At 42.6% G+C, this 18,467-nt stretch overlaps 1 protein-coding gene across 1 annotated transcript in view; it reads left to right on the top strand.

The window, feature by feature from the left end:
* The first annotated feature begins 745 nt into the window (after positions 1 to 745).
* The window catches only part of ADAMTS19 (ADAM metallopeptidase with thrombospondin type 1 motif 19), a 228,382-nt gene continuing 210,660 nt past the window's right edge, over positions 746 to 18,467 (top strand). Inside the window, 2 exon segments of the mRNA XM_054568513.1 lie at positions 746 to 871; positions 1,449 to 2,122. Coding sequence (XP_054424488.1) covers positions 778 to 871; positions 1,449 to 2,122 — 768 coding nt within the window. The 5' untranslated portion in view covers positions 746 to 777.

Raw genomic sequence — 18,467 nt, 5'->3', positions numbered from 1 at the left:
GATGCAAATCGGGCTCCATAGAGCAGCCAATCAGGAGCCAGGTGAGGAAATTTGGGTCCCCACCCCGTCTCTACCGGGCTTGCAAGCACGTGTGCGGTGTTCTTGGACCTTTGTCCCGCAAAGTCGCACTTGGCGGGCAGGCTGGGTCCTTTTTTCTTGTCTGTATCTTTTCTTCTCCATACCCTACCTCGCGCGTCGAGTCTCCCCCCCTTTCCCCCACCAGTCAGCTCCCGCGCAGCTGCGGGTGAGCGCCTGCAGCGCTCGGCTCTCGAGGCGTGCGCGGACTCTGGCTCGCCGGGTTGCTGGGACCGCGGCTCCGACCCCTGGCAGCTCGGCGCGGCTGCACGCGGCGAGCCTCGGTTCGGACACCACGGCTCTCCTGCCGGCGCGGGGCAGTCCTCCCTCCGTCTCCAGGCAGCGCTGCCCGCCTTGCGCTTGCGGGCTCTCGGCTGACTGTGGGTCGGTCCGGTGAGGCTCCGGAAACTCCTGCAACGTCCAGAACACAGAAAATAGACTCATCACCTAATTCGCGAGGGAGCCGGAGAGCTGCGGGGCCGTCGCGCTGCCTACCCCCGCTCCTCCCCCCACCCCACCCCCGCCTGTGCTCGGGCAGCCTCTCGGAGTCACACAGCACCCCCCCCCCCCCCCCCCGGCAGACAAAGGGCCTGGGCAAACTCGCCGCCCGGCCTCCTTGCGCTCGGGGAGGCGGCGGCGCCCGCGGTGGATCGCGCAGGGAGGCGCGCGCGGGGCAGGGAGCCGCAGCCGCGGGAGCGCGGGATGGGGAAGAGCCGCGAGATGCGCCTGGCTCACCTCTGCTGCTGCTGCTGCCTCCTTTACCAGCTGGGGGTCTTGTCGAATGGGATCGTTTCAGGTAAGTTTTCTGCCGTGACTTGCGGCTTGCTTTCCAAGGTCCCCAGCGGAGACCCGGAACGCACGGGTCGGCAGAGCTGGTGCAGCCCGTGCGCAGCGAGCAGGGCTCCGTGGGCAGCAAGCAAAGGAGCGTGCGGGCGCGGAGGAGGGGGTCACGCTCCCGAGCCAAGCGCCGTGCTCCAGGCCTTTAAAAAAAACCATCCTGAAAGGACTCGTTTTCCTCTGTGAGAGTAGTGATGTTTGCAAAGGTACGTTTACAGCACCTGGAGGAAAACTGGGAAGTCCATAAATGGGTAGCTCTGCTCTGGCATGCACTTAAAAAAATTATTTAATTGTGCTGGAGTCTTTGCACCTTTCTACAACCAAGGGCTGTCACCAGATTTGACTGCCCCACTCCCTCTCCCCTCCCCCCACCCTATAATCGTACTTTTATTTTGAAAACGCTGGGATCTGTAATCTGATCGCAAGGCTTCAGGGGTTGCTGGAGTTTCAGGGGCTAGACGGGTGGTCTCCACGCCCGTGAGCCGGGCATGCTTGTGCACTTTCAGCCCGCACTTCTCTGTCTGCCCCGCCCGCAGGGCTGCAGCTCGCCCCGGACCGGGAGGAGTGGGAAGTCGTGTTTCCTGCACTCTGGCGCCGGGAGCCGGTGGACGCGGCCGGCGGCAGCGGGGTCAGCGCCGACCCGGGCTGGGTGCGCGGCGCCCGGACGCAGGCGGCCGGCAGCTCCCGCGAGGTGCGCTCCGTGGCCCCGGCGCCGCCCGAGGAGCCGGTGGAGGACCCGTCTGAGCCCGGGCCCCGGCCTCCGCCACCGCCCCCGCAGCCGTCACCGCCGGAGGGCGAGGAGGACGAGGAGTTTGAGTCGCAGGAGTTGCCGCGGGGATCCGGCGGGGCTGCCGCCCTGTCCTCGGGCGCCCCGGCCTCGTGGCAGCCGCCGCCGCCCCCACAGCCACCCCCGTCTCCGCCCCCGGCCCTGCACGCCGAGCCGGAAGGCGACGAGGTGCTGCTGCGGATCCCGGCCTTCTCCCGGGACCTCTACCTGCTGCTCCGGAGAGACGGCCGCTTCCTGGCGCCGCGCTTCGCGGTGGAGCAGCGGCCGAGTCCCGGCCCCGGCCCCGGCCCCGGCCCCGGCCCCACGCGGGCAGCCGACGCCCCGGGCCCGCCCGCGCCGCCCGACGCCGCCTGCTTCTACACCGGGGCGGTGCTGCGGCACCCCGGCTCCCTGGCCTCTTTCAGCACCTGTGGAGGTGGCCTGGTAAGCGCCCTCCTTCCCCACGTCCCACCTCCCTTCGCCACTCTCCCCTCCCCCCTCATTGACTAGGCTGATGGGCATGCGCCTCACCCCCTTCCCAAGGGCTCGCCCTGAACTTCAGCCCAGACCTCGCCACCACCACCCAGGAGTCCTCGCCGCTTTCCTCCCAACGAACCTCTCCAAGGCAGCGAGTGAACCTGAAGGCTCGCTGGGTGGATTGGTAGCCTTCTCCGTCCAGATGCTTATACGTTTCTTCTGAATACTATAGGAAACTCTTGACCCTGGTTTTACTTCTTTCTGTTTTCCAAAATAAGCCCACCACGTGGTGTCATTGGAAGACAACCAATCTGCTCACTGCTGGATCTCCTCTGTCTGTGCCCCCCACCCCGAGTTCCTTGGCTGTTATCTTACAGTTTTTTATGTACTACTTCAAAGTTGTCAGAACAGTTCTCTAAATTACATTCTGACAACTGCCTAGAATTTAAACACGTCCACAACCACATTGGACAGCTGTCACGCACCCCGCGAAGGACAGGAGTTCAGCAGGACCAAGCAGACAGGCGGGGGGCCGCTGACTCAGGGATGGCCTGCGAATCCAGCCCAGGTGCAGAGGGTTATGGCTCTGTGATTTGACATAATCTTTCCTTAAGTTTACATTTTATCTGGCAGTAGTTCCTTTTCTTCTCTCCACTGTGCGGGGAAAGGAGCGAGCGTGGGAGCTTTGCCGAGAGGCCTGTTGGATCTGGAGAGCGAAAGCCATTCTGTCTGAAAAATAGAGGTCATTCATCGGTTTGCCCCCTCTGCCTTGATGCAGGGTTTGGGATAATTGTTACCTCCTGTAAGCTGGCCTTTACTTTGTGGTAAAGTATACATAGCATGAAAGTTACCATTTTAAACCATTTTTAGGTGTCCACTTCAGTGGCATTAAGTACGTTCATGTGGTTTGTTCAGCCTTCATCACCATGCTCTTGACTATTGGCTTAAGGCAAAACCCACAAAATATTGAAAATGCGCATGGGATCTGTGGCTTCATTTTGTTGTTCAGAATGAGCCATTGATGAAATCCACAAGGACTCATCTGAAAAGCAACCAATTTGGAGAAAAATCTAATAGTAATTATGTAGTCCATTTCAAAGTGCTTCATCTTTCTAAATCTCATTTTCCTTATTTATAGCAAGAAATATGAGACCATTCAAAGCCACGCAAAGCCATGAAATGGAAAAAGATGGTTAAAAATTTTAAACAAAATGAAACTGGAATTTTTTACCTATTCCCTCCTAAGGTCCCATAGTCAAATGATGTAAATTACCGCACAGGGCTGTATTTTACCAGATGCTCATAATGATGCATATTCAAATGTGAACGTTTTTTAGCTAATAGTAAAAAAAAAAAATTGGCATGGAAAAATCACATGAAAAGCTTTTAGAAATGTTTCTTGTGGAGCCGATGTTTGAACACTTCACAGGGGGAGGGGTGTGCATTTTGTGGGGATTTCATTGTCCACTAGTTTTTGGCCGGGGATTAAATAATTACATATAGAAAGTTCTTGGTGTGATGGAAGGAATAGGGGATAAAGCATTACACTGTGTTGAAATGTGGGCTTTTGGTCACATTTTCCAAGTGAGCTATGCCTTTTCTCCATACTTAAGAGAGCAAAGTGAGAATTATGAGTAGGTTTTTCATAGACTGAATAGGAGGTTGCCACACCTCCCTGTTTATCATGTTGGACTTCTACTCACTTTTTCTATTAGCCACATATGTATGTGTTCTGAACTGGGAAGTCTTTGTTATTGGGGAAAACTGACATCGCCAGCAATACAGTATAGCAGTCAGACTTCGAGTAAAAAGTTAGGCAAATAGCCAAGAAGGGTGGGTTTGTTAGTCCAGACTCTACCATGCCAGCCCTTTCCCTTAGGTGGGTGGGTTAGGAACGAGAGAATGTAATTTGCTATCTGAGCCCTCACATTGGCTCATTTCCTGATGACTGACATGTCCCCTCCCTCTCTGGGCTTCAGTTTTCGTAAGTAAGACAGCTGGATGATTTCATTAAAAATTGGGTGATAGAATTAAAATTCAACTGGATGTGAAATGTGTTCTTGGTCCTGTGTTAGGGGCTCACAGATGAGGAGGACATCATATACAAGTAGATATGACATAAGCCACCAGGAAATAGTGATATACCGACGTGATGAATCAGACGTTGTGCCTGAGGTGAGGTTCTGCGTGGGGAGCCGGAGAAGGCTTCCCAGAGTTTAATTGGATTTTTAAGCATGGGAGCCTTGCTCTTGGCAGGAAAGGGCTGAAGAGCTTTTCAGGTAGAGGGAGGAGACTGAGTGGAGCTGTGGGGGTGCAGAAAGTATCAAGGGAATGACAGAAATCTCCTGTGACTAGTCCAGAAGGTGGAATAAGGGGAAAAGCGCCTGAGGAACAGGGTGATCAGACCTCAGAAGCCTCATATGCTAGAGCAGGGCTCCTTCTGGCTACATTTCTGCTCCTGGTCACTTCCAGAATTCCCGGGTCCTGGAATTCCAATGTGAGGCCTCGTGATGTCTTTATAAGAAGGTGAATTCCTTATGAAGGCAACTGTGTTTAGTTTGCAACAGCATTTCCTTCTCAGTTAGTAAAGCTTCCTGATTGTCAACGGCGCAGAAAGCAGATGGCTCAGGGCACCTTCCCTTGGCCTGCTGGGAACTATGCCTGCTGGGGCCTGGCCTCCGCGGCACCTTTTGGGGAGTTATGTATTTGAAAGTATCCACAGTCCCAGAGTTACCACAGTACACACACGCGCGCACACGCACACGCCGCTCTCTAGGCACTGGGCCATGGGACCTTAATCGGGACATACCTTGTTTGCTTATGGTTCTCTTTATATGGACTGTTGAAATGACTGTCGGTCATATTTAGATTATTTTTCTAGGATGATAAAGAGTGACTCCTAAAACAGAGTTTTATGCAGTAGTCATTTTGATCCGTTCTTGATACAGAATCTGCAGCTTTGTGTATATTCAATTTTTTTTCCTTCAGTTTACTCCCTCACGTGAATTAAAGTATTTGATGCCATGGCAAGTGTTGAACCCGTAAATATTTGGAGGACCTGTTTTGGACAAGGTGCTTCATCAAGTATCAGCATGCAAGAGGAGGGTGGGGGGCAGGGTGTCAGGGCAGGGGTGGGGGAAGGGTAGTGCACCCTAGGAGATCTGGGGGAGACGTGGACTCAGCATCCAGATGGAAAAACTAAGATTGCAGACTAACCTCACATACCTGCCTTCTTCGCTTGAGCCAAACCTCAGGAATGACAGAACAGATATTCTAAGCAAACCTAAAGCACTGTCATAAAGGAGGGCTGTCAGGGCACTGGGCATTTGGAGTATCTCTGGAAAGACTGGAACAGTTTGGATGGGATTAATGGAAAACATGTACAGACGTTAGAAAACATCTGTGAATGGTGGGAGCTGGGCCAGCAGGGCTGTTGCACACGCAGTGGGCAGAGGCGGCCCTAGAACAACAGCTCCTTGGCTTTCTCTGATCTCTGCTAATGCCAGCAAGTGGAGGCCAAATGTGTGTCCCCAGGCAAGCGCAGAGAGAAGAGAGACAGCTTTCCTAGGCTCGTTGGTGACATCAGAGGATAAAGAGCCTTCCACTCTCGAAAGATGAGCTATTGGCTCCCTGCATGCAGGAGAAGGTCCCACCTGCCTTATCAAGTAACTGGAGGAGAGCCGAGCAACTGAACTGGCAGTGGGCGGGTGAGCAGGGAAACCAGGAAGAGATGAGCTGACGCCCAAGAATACCCTTTGGAAAAACAATCCAAGTAAGAGAGAGCCATCAAACTCTGGGTAATTAATACATGAAGCAACAAAATTAATAGAATAAATAGAATCCTTTAACAGGAAAAGAAGAGTGGATATATATTCATGAAAAAATAAATCTAGAAAACAAGAACAGCTTCTAAAAAAAGCTTCATTTTAGAAAGAAATGATTAGATACAGTGAAGCTAAATTTTTTGAGCATTGTAATTGAAAACTTCACAGATGAATTGATCAGTAAGTTTGTGATCTAGAAGATCAAACTCAGAAATTATCCCAGAACATAATGTTAGGGACAGACAGATGAGAAATGATAGAGAAATTGTGAGCCATAAATCATGGTCCAAATTTCTCTAGTAGTTGTTAATTTTTAAAGTAAGTTATAGGGTAGAATTTCTGAAATGTATGTAGTGCACCCTAAACATTTCATTCTAATTTAAATCACCAAAATATACACTCATCGGCTAGCCTTCTGATGTGAGGTCAGACACGACCCGCTCCTTTGAGTGGAGGTCATGTAAGGTGAGCCTTACTCAATGTGCACCAAACCAATTTCCAATATACGTTTCTCTATTTAGAATAAAAATCAAAGACAAGTGCAAGGCAATTGATGCGCAGAATCCTGGACCTGTAAAAATTTTAAATCTTTTTTTCATTTATATTTTACTAAATGTATTGGGTTAACATTGTTTAATAATATTACATAAATTTCAGGTGTACAATTTTATAATGTATCTGTATATTCTATTGTACGCTCACCGCCCAAAGTCTAGTCTCCTGTCACCATATATTCAATCCCCTTTAACCTCTTCATTCTCCCTCTACCCCTCTTTCCTTCTTGTTACCACCAATCTGTTGTCTGTTTCTGAGTTTTTTTTTTTTAAATATCTCACATATGTGTGATAGCATATGGTTCTCGCCCTTTTCACTTAGCATAATACTCTCAAGATCCATCCAAGTTGCCACAGATGGCAGTATTTCATCTTTTTCATGGCTGAGTACTATTCCATTGTTATGTACCACATCTTTATCCAATCATCTGCTGAAAGACACTTATGTTGTTTCCATGTCTTGACAATTGTGATAATGCCACAGTGCACATTAGGGTACATTCATCTTTGTGAATATGAGTTTTCAAACCTTTTACAGTTGTTTCATCCCAAATGAAATTAGATCAGCCTATCTATCTATCTATTTATCTATCATCTAATCTATTTTTAGCAACCTTCCTGTCTCAAGTGTTTCCAAAGTCTTCATGGAAACACATCTTTTGCACTCATAGTTCATTGCCTGTTAATGTTCAGTGTTTCCTTAGATTATGTGATTACAAATGTTGTGCCTATATGGGTCCAAACAAATGCAGCTGATTCTTGGTGGACATGCAGGCCTTCTGGTGTTGGAAATAACTGTGTACAGAGAGAAAAGGAAGCAATCTGCAAACTGAGTGTTTGGCAGTGGTCGTATTTTGTGGGTGGTGTATGGAGTGTTAATTCAGTGACTTGAGTTGAATTGGTTGGTATAACCAGTGTCAGGAAGAGGGAAAGAGAACTTTTTTTGTATCAGAAACAAGGATGAGAAACACACTTTTAGACCGAAGGACCAGCCACCGTGCTCAGAGTGGCATAAATCAAGAGAGACTCAACCCTAGACACATCGTGGCAGAGTATTAGAAAATCAGAGAGAGGCAAAGAGAAAGTTATATCAGTTTAGTAAAGGAAAGATTATCTGTAATGGAATGAGTGTCAGATTGACATCAGAGATTGAATTAGTAATACTGGCAGCTAGTGAACTGTGAGTTGATAGTTTAGGGTTCTAAGGAAACGGTTTTGAATTCTGGACTCATCCAAACAATCATTTAAATCCAAAGGCAAATTAAAATTATTTTCAAAATTATACAGACTCACACTTTACCACACAGAACCTCCAACAAGCTGTCCAGTGGAGACTCTGCCGCCACCTCCCGTCCCCGGGCACTGCTCAGGGTTCCTTCCTGGAGGCAGCCGGGCCACTAGTTACCAGCGTGCCATCTAGAGGCAGTCGATGTGCAAACAAATATGTACACACAAGTTTATAGCTTTTAGACCCACGTTGCTTACACACATGCAAGATCATTACATGTGAGTGCATGGAGAGGCTCTCCTTTCTTTTTTGGTAACTTTTATCTGCAAGTATGTGCCATATTCTACACGATTAGTTTGGCATTGATGTACATTTGATTGAGTCCAATATTTTCTTATTGTAAACAGTGCAAAATGAATAAGACTCCGTAGATGTGCCATTTTGCTGACATAATGAATATTATGTTGAGGGGCACATGCGTTGGTCATTTGGGGAGATATTGCCTGATTGCACCTCATGCGGTGGCGGCAATTCCCACTCTGAGGCCAGCAGAGTGTACGAAGGTATGTGTCCTGCGCTGTTACCAGTATGGGTGTTAACAAAGTTTGATCTTTGTGAAATCTGGTAGGCAAAACCATGTTATTTCAATGTAGTTTTATTTATTTATTTTTGTATTATGGTGAAGCTGAGATCTTTTCATGTTTTCATTCTCAATTCCTTTTCTGTAAACTTTCATATCCCCTACTCATTTTTCTATTAGGTTTTCGGTCTTTTTCATTTCAAATTCCAGAGCTCTCTTTTTCCTGATTTTAATATTATTTTTTTCTATTTCAGTTGACATTCAATATTATATTAGCTTCAGGTGCACAGTACAGTATTTGACATTTATATAACTTACAAAGGGATTCCCCCGCCCTATAAGGTGAGTTCCCATCTGACACCGTACATGGTTATTATAATATTGACTATATTCCTTATGCTGTATTTTATATCCCCATGACTATTTTGTAACTACCAATCTGTACTTCTTACTCCCTTCATCTTTTCTATCCATTCCTCCAATGCCTCTTCCCTCTGGCCATAATCTGTCCATTCTCTTTCTCTGTTTTGTTGGTTTATTATTTTGTTTTTTAGATTCCATATAAATGAAATCACATAGTATTTGTCTTCCTCTGACTGACTTATTTCACTTAACATAATATGCTCTAGTCCCATCCATGTTCTTGGAAATTGTAAGGTTTTATTCTTTTTTTCACTTTTAATTTTTTGATTATATGTCATTGTTTGTGCTATCGCAGGTGTCCCTACTTTTTCCGCTCTGTCCGCCTCTACGCCACCCCTCTCCCTCAGGCAATCCCCACACCGTTGTTCGTGTCATGGGTCATGCATATGTGTTCTTTTGCTAATCCTTTCACCTTTTTTCATTCAGTCCCCTCGTCCCCTCTCCTCTGTGACAGCTGTCAGTCTGTTCCATGTATCGGTGCCTCTGTTTCTGTTTTGTTCTTTAGATTATTTTGTTCATTAGATTCCACAGATAAGTGAGAGCATATGGTGTTTGTCTTTCATTGCCTGGCTTATTTCACTTAGCACAATAGTCTCCAGGTCCATCCATGCTGACCCAAAAAGTATGAGTTCCTTCCTTCTTACTACTGAATAGTATTCCATTGTGTAAATGTACCACAGCTTTTTTATCCTTTTGTCTGCTGATGGACACTTCATGCTATTTCCAGATCTTGGATATTGTAAATAATGCTGCTATGAACATAGGGGTGCATACGTCCTTTTGAATTAGTGTTTCAGGTTTCTTCAGATATATTCCCAGAAGTGGATTCTCTGGGCGATAAGGCAGTTTTTAATATTTTGAAGAAACTCCATACTGCTTTCCACAGTGGTTGTACCAAAAGCGCATGAGGGTTCCCTTTTCTCCACATCTTGTGGAGAAAACAAACAAACAAACAACAAACTTGTTAATTTACTGATGATAGACATTCTGACAGGTGTGAGGTGAGATCTCATTGTGGTTGTAATTTGCATCTCTGATGATCAGTGATGTTGAGCATCTTTTAACATATCTATGGGCCATCCGTATGTCCTTTTTTGAGAAGTGTCTATTCAAGTCCTGTGCCCATTTTTTAATTGGGTTGTTTGTCTTCCTGGTGTCGAGTTGTATAAGTACTTCATGCACTTTATGTGTTTTGGAAATTAATCCTTTTTTCAGATGTATCACTGGCAAATATGTTCTTTTATTCAGTGGGTTCCCTTTTCCTTTTGCTGCTGATTTCTTCTGCTGTGCGGCAGCTTTTTAGCTTGATATAGTCCCATTTGTTTATTTTTTCCTTTGTTTCCCTTGCCCTGGGAGATATATCAGCAAAAGTATTGCTACACGAGATGTCTAAGATTTTACTGCCTGTATATTCTTACAGAATTTTTATGGTTTCGTGACTTGCATTTAAGCCTTTTATCCATTTTGAGTTTATTATTGTAAGATTTCATTCTTTTTCATGGGTGAGTAGTATTCCATTGTATATATGTACCACAGCTTTTTTATTCACTCATCTACTAATGGGCACTTGAGCTGCTTCCATAACTTGGCTATTGTAAATAACACTGCATAGGGGTGGTTATATTCTTTCAGATTAGTATTTCATGTTTCTTAGGATATATTCCCAGCAGTGGATCTCTGGGTGATAAGGCAGTTTCATTTTTAATTGTTTGAGGAAATTCCACACTGTTTTCCACAGTGGCTGTACCAGTCTGCATTCCCGCCAACAGTGCAAAAGGGCTTGCCTTTCTCCACATCTTGCCAGCACTTGTTGTTTGTTGATTTATTGATGATAGCCATTCTGACAGGGTGAAGTGATATTTCATTGTGGTTTTAATTTGCATTTTTCTGATGATTAGTGACATTGAGCATCTTTTCATATGTCTATTGGCTATCTGTATGTTCTCTATGGAGAAAGATCAATTCAGGTCCTCTGCCCATTTGTTAATTGGGTATTTTGTAAGTGTTGAGTTGCACAAGCTCCTTATAAATTTTGGCTACTAACTCCTTATCAAATGTATTATTGATGAATATCTTCTCCCATTCAGCAGGTTGTCTTTTTGTTTTGTTGGTAGTTTCCTTTGCTGTGCAAAAACTTTTTAGTTTGAGGTCATTCCATTTGTTTATTCTTTTGTTTCCTTTGCCAGAGGAGCTATATCAGAAAAAATTAAATATTGCTAAGATAAATGTCAGAGAGCTTTACTGCCTATGTTTTCTTGTAGGAGTTTCGTGATTTTCAGCCTTACATTTAAGTTTTTAATTCATTTTGAGTTTATTCTTGTATATGGTGGTAAGATTTTCTAATTTCATTATTTTCACATGTATTGGCCCAATTTTCCCAACATCATTTATTGAATAGACTGTCTTTACCCCATTGTATATTCTTGCCCTCTTTGTCACATATTAACTGACGATAAAGGTGTGGGTTTATTTCTGGGCTCTCTCTTCTGTTCTGTTGATCTGTATGTCTTTTTTATGCCAGTTCCAAGCCGCTTTGATTACTGTAGGCTTGTACTATAGTTTGATATCAGGTAGTGTGTTATCTCCAACCTTGTTATTCTTTCTTAAGATTGCAATGACTATTTGTGGACTTTCATGGTTTGATATAAATTTTTTGGTTATTTGTTCTATTTCTGAGGGAAAAAAAACCATTAGCATTTCAATAAAGATTGCATTGAATCTATAGATTGTTTTGAATAGTATAGACATTTTAACAAAGTTACTTCTTCTTAGTCATGAGCATGGTATAGGCCCCCATTTTTTTAAATCTCGTTTCTTTTCTCAATGTCTTACAATTTTTCTAATACAAGTCTTACCTCCTTGGTTAAATTTACTCCAAGGTATTTTATCTTTTTGATGCAATTATGAGGTATGTCCAGAAGGTATCCAGGCATATAATATAAAAAATAGAGACATTTATTGAACAAGATACAAGATATAAGAAACATTGTACATAGGACAATGATGCCTCAGTCCCTTTGAACGTAGGCACCTTAGGACTTCACACAGTTCTCCCAATCGCTATCAGTTGCCCTGTTGAATTTTCCTGAATCTCATCAATGGTCAGAAATCTTTTCCCTTTCAAAGGTGATATTTGTTTTGTGAAAACCCAGAAGTTTCAGGGCACCAAATCTGGGCTGTAGAGGAGCTGAGTCACCTCGGTGATTTGATGTTTTGCCAAAAAACTCTGCACAAGATGTAATGCATGAGTGGGTACTTTGTCATGATGAAGCTGCCAATCACCAGTTGCCCATAGCTGTGGCCTTCTGAATCATCTGAATAGTTTCTGTGGAGGAATCTTCAAGCTTAATGCAAAATTTGATGCAGATTCATTGCTCTACTTGTCCAGTCATTTTGAATGGGACAGCCACACAGTGCACATGCTCACTCAACGGTATCTGCTGCCCCCATTGACTAGTACAGGGACGTCATCATTGTTCATGCATGTGCATTCCAGTCCACTCTCCTTGGCTGCCTGGTTACATTGATGTGGCACAAACCACTCCCGTTACATTAACAGTGGCTGGACTTTTTCCCTGCATACCTTGGGTAAATGGAATTGTTTACCTGATTTCTCTAAGAAAGCAATTTATTTCTGAATATTAATTTTGTATCCTGCTACTTTATTGATTCACTTATCAGTTCTAGTAGTTTTTTTGTGGGAATCTTTAGGCTTCTCTCTATATAGTATTTTGTCATCCGCAAGTGATGACAGTTTTACTTCTCTTTTTCCAATTTGGAGGCCTTTTATTTTTTCTTCTTGTCTGATACCTATGGCTGTGACTTCTATTAGTCTGTTGAGAAAGAGTGGTGAAAATGGACATCACTGTCTTTTTTTCTGATCTCAAAGAAAACACTTTTAGTTTTTCTCCTTTGAGTATGATGTTGGCTGTGTTTGTCATATATGGCCTTTATTATGTTGAGGTATGTTCCCCCTGTTCCCACTTGGCTGAGAGTTTTTATCATAAATGAGTGCTGAATTTTGTCAAATGCTTTTTCTGTAACTAGTGATATGATTATATTCTTTTTATTTCTCATATTGTTTATGTGGTATATCACTTTGATTTGCAGATATTGAACCAACCTTGCATCCCAGGAATAAATACCACTTGATCTCGGGATTAATGTATTGCTGAAATCAGTTTGCTAATATTTTGCTGAGGATTTTTCCATCTGTGTTCATTAGGGTTATTGCCCCATAATTTTCATTTTTGTTTTATCTTTGTGAGGTTTTGGAATTGGGATAACTCTGGTTTCATAAAATGAACTTAGGAATCTTTCTTCCTCTTGAATTTTTTGGAATAGTTTGAGAAGGAGAGGTGTTAATTCTTCTTAGAATGTTTGGTAAAATTTTTATGTGAAGCCATTCAGTCTGGGACATTTTTTTGTTGGGAATTATAAAAAATTTTAAAGATATGTTTATTGATTTTAGAGAGAGAGGAAGGGTTAGAGAAACATTGATGTGAGAGAGAAATGTTAATTGGTTGCCTACGATATGCACCCCAAGTGGCAATTGAACAAGCAACCTAGGTGTGTGCCCTGACTGGGAACTGAATTTTAGGAGTACAGGACAGTGCCTCAATCAACTGAGCCATACCAGCCCATGCTTGTTGGGAATTTTTTGATTCCAGTTCTATTCTGTTGGTTTTAATTGTTCTCTTCAGATTTTCTGTTTCTTCTTGACTCAGTCTTGGAAGATTGTATGTCTTTAGAGATTTATCCATTTTTTCCAGATTGTCCAATTTGTTGGTATATATGTCTTGTAGTCCTTTGTATTTCTGTCAGTCATCACTTCTCTTTTATTTCTGATTTTATTAATTTGAGCTCTCTCTTTTCTTTTTTTAATGAGTCCGGTTGAAGGTTTATCAATCTTGCTTATCTTTTCAAAATACCAGCTCTTGGTTTTATTGATTCTTTGAATTTTTTTTTATATCTATTTTATTTAACCTGCTCTGGTCTTTATTATTTCCCTTTGCTTACTTAGGGCTTTGTTTGTTGTTCTTGTTTTAGTTCCTTTTGGTGTATGGATTGATTGTTTATTTGAGATTTTCCTTGTTCTTTTGAGGTAGGCCTGTATTACTATGAATTTTCCTATTGGGACTGTTTTTGCTGTGTCTGAGAGATATTGTGTTTTTGTGTTTTTTCTTTTAGTTTTTCTCACTGTGGCTTTTGATTTCTTCCCAGATTTCATTGTTAATCCATTCATTGTTTAGGAACATGTTGGTTAGCCTTTATGTGTTTGTGTGTTTTTCAGTTTCTTTTTGTAATTGACTTCTGTTTCATCCTATTTAGGTCAGAGAAAATGCTTCATATGATTGCAGTCCTCTTAATTTTATTGAGACTTGTTTTGTGGTCTAATGTGGTCTATGCTAGAAAATGTTTCATATGCACTTGACATCACATATATTCTTCTGTTTAGGGTGAAATGTTTTTGAAAAATACCAATTACTGTATTTTGCCATGTATAATGCACACTTGTTTTGCCAAAATTTTTGAGGGAAAAATAAGGATGCACACTATATATGGATAGTACTAATTCTGTAGCTATATAAATGTTTTAATTTGTGCATATGCATTAAAAGTGTAACTCTAGAAAGCAGTAACAATATCTCTATGCAAAATAATACCCTGGAATACGATAATTGGTTGTGTTGAACTTACAACAGACTTGCAATGAAAACCGTTTTGGCCAATGATTCAATGAAATGAAACAAAGAATGACACAGAGTTAGATGAGGCTGATTGCTATCCACTTGATAAGATAGGTGATCCTGACTTTATTACCACAGGGCAAACAGTGCGACATTTCTCTTCATACACTTTAGGTGGGAGAAATGATTGGAAAATCCCTTGGAAAATGTCGAACAGTTTCTGTACACTGAGAGCTTTAAGCTAAAAGTTATTAACTATGCTAAAAAGCATGGCAACAGAGCTACCGAGAGACACTTCGGACCTCCGCCCACGGAGAGTGTCGCCAGATTGTGGAGGCACCAGGGAGAAAAGCATCTTCAGATGTCAAGGTGGAAGGAGGCAATGCGAGGGAAGCCTCCAAAGGAGCCGGAAGTGGAGTAGGAGGCGAAGACCTGGATTCTGGAGCAGCGACAACTGGGATCTCTGTTTCAACCAAGATGACACAAGAAGAAGATAAAAGGATTGCACGAGAAAAAAACACTGATGATTTCTCAGGGACCTAAATGGTGCTTTAACTTTATGAAGAGAGAAGGTTTGAGCGTGGGGACACAAATGAAACTTGCCCAGAATCTTCTGGCAGCCTCTGTGAATCAAATTTTGGAATTTCATTCTTATGTCATCAGTCTTTGAAAGACTCACAACTTGGAGTGGTCCCAAATTGCCAGTATGGATGAGGTCCCACTCACATTTGATGTGCCATCCAACAGAGCTGCGGATGTTCAAGCAGCAAAGACCGTGGTTCTTAAAGCCAGTGCTCATGAGGAAACACATTTCACTGTTGTTCTGGCCTGGTGTGCAGATGGGACAAAGCTACCACCTATGGTCATCTTTAAAAGAAAAATGTTTCTGAAAGAAAAGATTCCAAGTGGAGTCATTGTCCACATGCATGAAAAAAGATGGATGAATGAAGAAGCCATTAAAATCTGGTTTAACAAAAACTCTGGTCACGAAGGCCTGGAGGATTACTTAGAAAACCAGCTTTGCTTGTTTTTGATCACTTCGAAGACCATGCTACACAAAGCGCAAAAGCAATGACGGCAGACTTGAAAACCCAGCTTGCTGTGATACCTGATGGGCTAACCAGCCAACCTCAACCTCTTGATGTATCAGTAAACAAGCCCTTTAAGGTCCTAATGAAGAAAGAGTGGCTGTTGTGGACGCAGTCAGATGGTGTTGATTTCACACCAACAGACAGGATCCAGAAAGCATCCATCGCCCAGGTTTGTGATTGGAACCTAAGATCGTGGAACGGTGTAAAGGAGGGAGCGGTTGTGAAATCATTTGAAAAATATGGCATCAGTAATGCTCTGGATGGAACCGAGGATGATGAAATGTACCAGGAAGAGGAAAGTGACTCTTCAGAAGACACCAGTAATGTAGAAATTGAAAAAGACAATACTTCTGATATTGACAGTGATGAATAGTTCTTGGCCTTCCATGATGCATAAATATTGTGAATTCATTACTGGTACATAAAATTTCTTGTACCTTGTATCTGTTCTTGTGTTTTGTAATTATTTGTTATGTAAAATTTCTTGTACCATATTATGTCCGAAAATAAATGCTAAATTCCTTTATAATACAAAAAACAAGTGTCTAAATATAAATAAATAAATAATTGAATTAAAAAATTAAAACAAAAGATTTTTTTCCCGAAACTTTGGGCCAAAAATGTGGGTGCTCATTATACATGGCAAAATATGGGTAAATCCATGTGGTTTAATGTGTCATTTAAGGCTGGTGTTTCCTTGTTGATTTTCTGCCTGGAAGATCTGTCCAGTATATCAATGGGGTGTTAAAGTCCCCTACTATGACTGTGTTACTCCTGATATCTCCCTTTCTGTTCATCTAGATTTGTTTTATATATTTAGGTGCTCCAATGTTGGGTGCATGTATAGTATGTTTACAAGGGTTATATCCTCTTGTTTGATTCATTTATCATTATGTAATGTCTGTCTTTGTCTCTTATTATAGCCTTTGTTTTAAAGTCTGTTTTGTCTGATACAAGTATTGCTACCTCAGCTTTTAAATTTTGTTTCCATTTTCATGAAATATCTTGTTTTTTTTACTTTCAGCCTCTGTGTGTCTTTTGGTCTGAACTGGGTCTCTTATAGACAACATATAACTGTATATGGGTCTTACTTTTTTTAAATCCATTCGGCTACCCTATGTGTTTTGACTTGAGCACTTAGTCCATTTACTTTAAAAGTTATTATCAATAAGTACATCGGTATTACCATTTTATTATCATGTGTGTTCCTATTTTTTCTTCCTAAAGAAGTCCCTGTAACATTTCTTGTAATATTTGGTGATGATGGACCCCGTTAGCTTTTTCTTGTCTGGGTAGCTCTTTATTTCCCCTTCTTTTAAAAATGATAGTCTTTTTTTCATTTTATATTATTTAATTTTTAAATTTATTTTTAAAATTTATTATTGCATTTTTCCACTACCATTTTTCCCTCACATCCTCTTCCACCACCCCCTACCGTCCCCCCCACCAAAAATCACTGCAGTGTTGTCCATGACCACGAGTTCTTTTTCTTTTTTGCTCACAGGACCTCCACACCCCAACACCCCCCAACCCTTAGCTGTCAACCTGCTCTTTATCTCTGAGTCTGTCTCTGTTTTGCTTGTCAGATTAGTTTATTAGATTTCATATATGAGTGCAAACATGTGGTACTTGTCTTTCTATGACTGGCTTATTTCACTTAGCAGAATGTTCTCCAGGTCTACCCTTCCTATTGCACAGGATAAAATTTTCTTTTTTTCCACCAAGTAGTATTCCATTGTGTAAATGTACCATGGCTATTTGATAGTCTTACTGGATAGGGTAGTCTTGGTCATTTTTTCTTGCTTTTCATCACTTTGAATAGTTCATGCCCATGCTTTCTGGCCCAAAAAGTTTTTGTTGAAAAATCAGCTAACAGTCGGATGGAAACTCTCTTGTAAGTAACTACTTTTCTCTTGCTGCTTTTAAGATTCTCTTTTTATCTTTAACTTTATTATGATGTGTCTTGATGTGGGCTTCTTTGGGTTCATCTTATTTGGTACTCCCTTTGCTTCTTGAAATTGAGTGTCTTTTTTCTTCACCAGGTTAGGGAATCTTTCAGTCATTATTTCTTCAAATAGATTCTCAATTCGTTGCTCTTTCTTTTCTTGTACTGTTACCCCATCAAGCAGATGTCATTAAACTTGATGTTCCAGAAGTCCCTTAAACTATCCTCATTTTAAAAACTCTTTTTGCTCTGATTGTTGTTTTTCCTGCTCCTTGTCTCTCAAGTTGCTGATTCCATCCTCTACTTCATCTAAACTGCTGTTGATTTCTTGTAGTGTATTCTTCATTTCACTTATTGTATTCTTTATTTCTGACTGGTTCTTTTTCATGGTTTCTGTGTCCTTTATGCTTGTTTTCTCTTTGTTGAAGTTCTCACTTAGTTCCTTGAGCATCTTTATAACCATTGTTTTGAACTGTGTAACTGGTAGATTGCTTGCCTCCTTTCATTCACTCTTATTCTGGATTTTTTCCTATCCTTTTTGAGGGGGTATGTTTCTTTGTCTCCCCATTTTGGCTGCCTCTCTGTACTTGTTTCTGGGTATTAGGTAGGTCTGTGTATTAAGTAGGTCTAAGGTGTCTCCCAGTCTTAGCTGAGTAGCCTTATGTAGAATGTGTCCTATGGAACACACTGTCCCAGGCTCCCTGATCACCTGATCTGAGTGCCTTAGGTGTGTGCCTAGTGTGGCTGTGTGTGCCCTCCTGTGGCGATGAGACTTGATTGCTGTTGGGACGTCCCCGGGTGGGGTTGACCTCAGGCTGGCTGGCTGTGAGGACTGCACATGATCATCATCTACGAGCTGCTGTGCAGGGGCTGACCCATGAAGCAGAATGTGCCCCAGCAGGGCCTTGTGTCCGCTGCAGTTGTCCCATTTGTGTGTTGCTTGTGGAGCTATCTGGGGGTGGTGCTCTGTTCTGGTT

This window comes from Pteronotus mesoamericanus, unplaced genomic scaffold, assembly GCF_021234165.1.
Source record: "Pteronotus mesoamericanus isolate MK-2021 breed Mesoamerican mustached bat unplaced genomic scaffold, CSHL_Meso_final contig_2, whole genome shotgun sequence".
Classification (NCBI taxonomy): Eukaryota; Metazoa; Chordata; class Mammalia; order Chiroptera; family Mormoopidae; genus Pteronotus; species Pteronotus mesoamericanus.
This window is presented reverse-complemented; position numbering and strand designations above follow the sequence as displayed.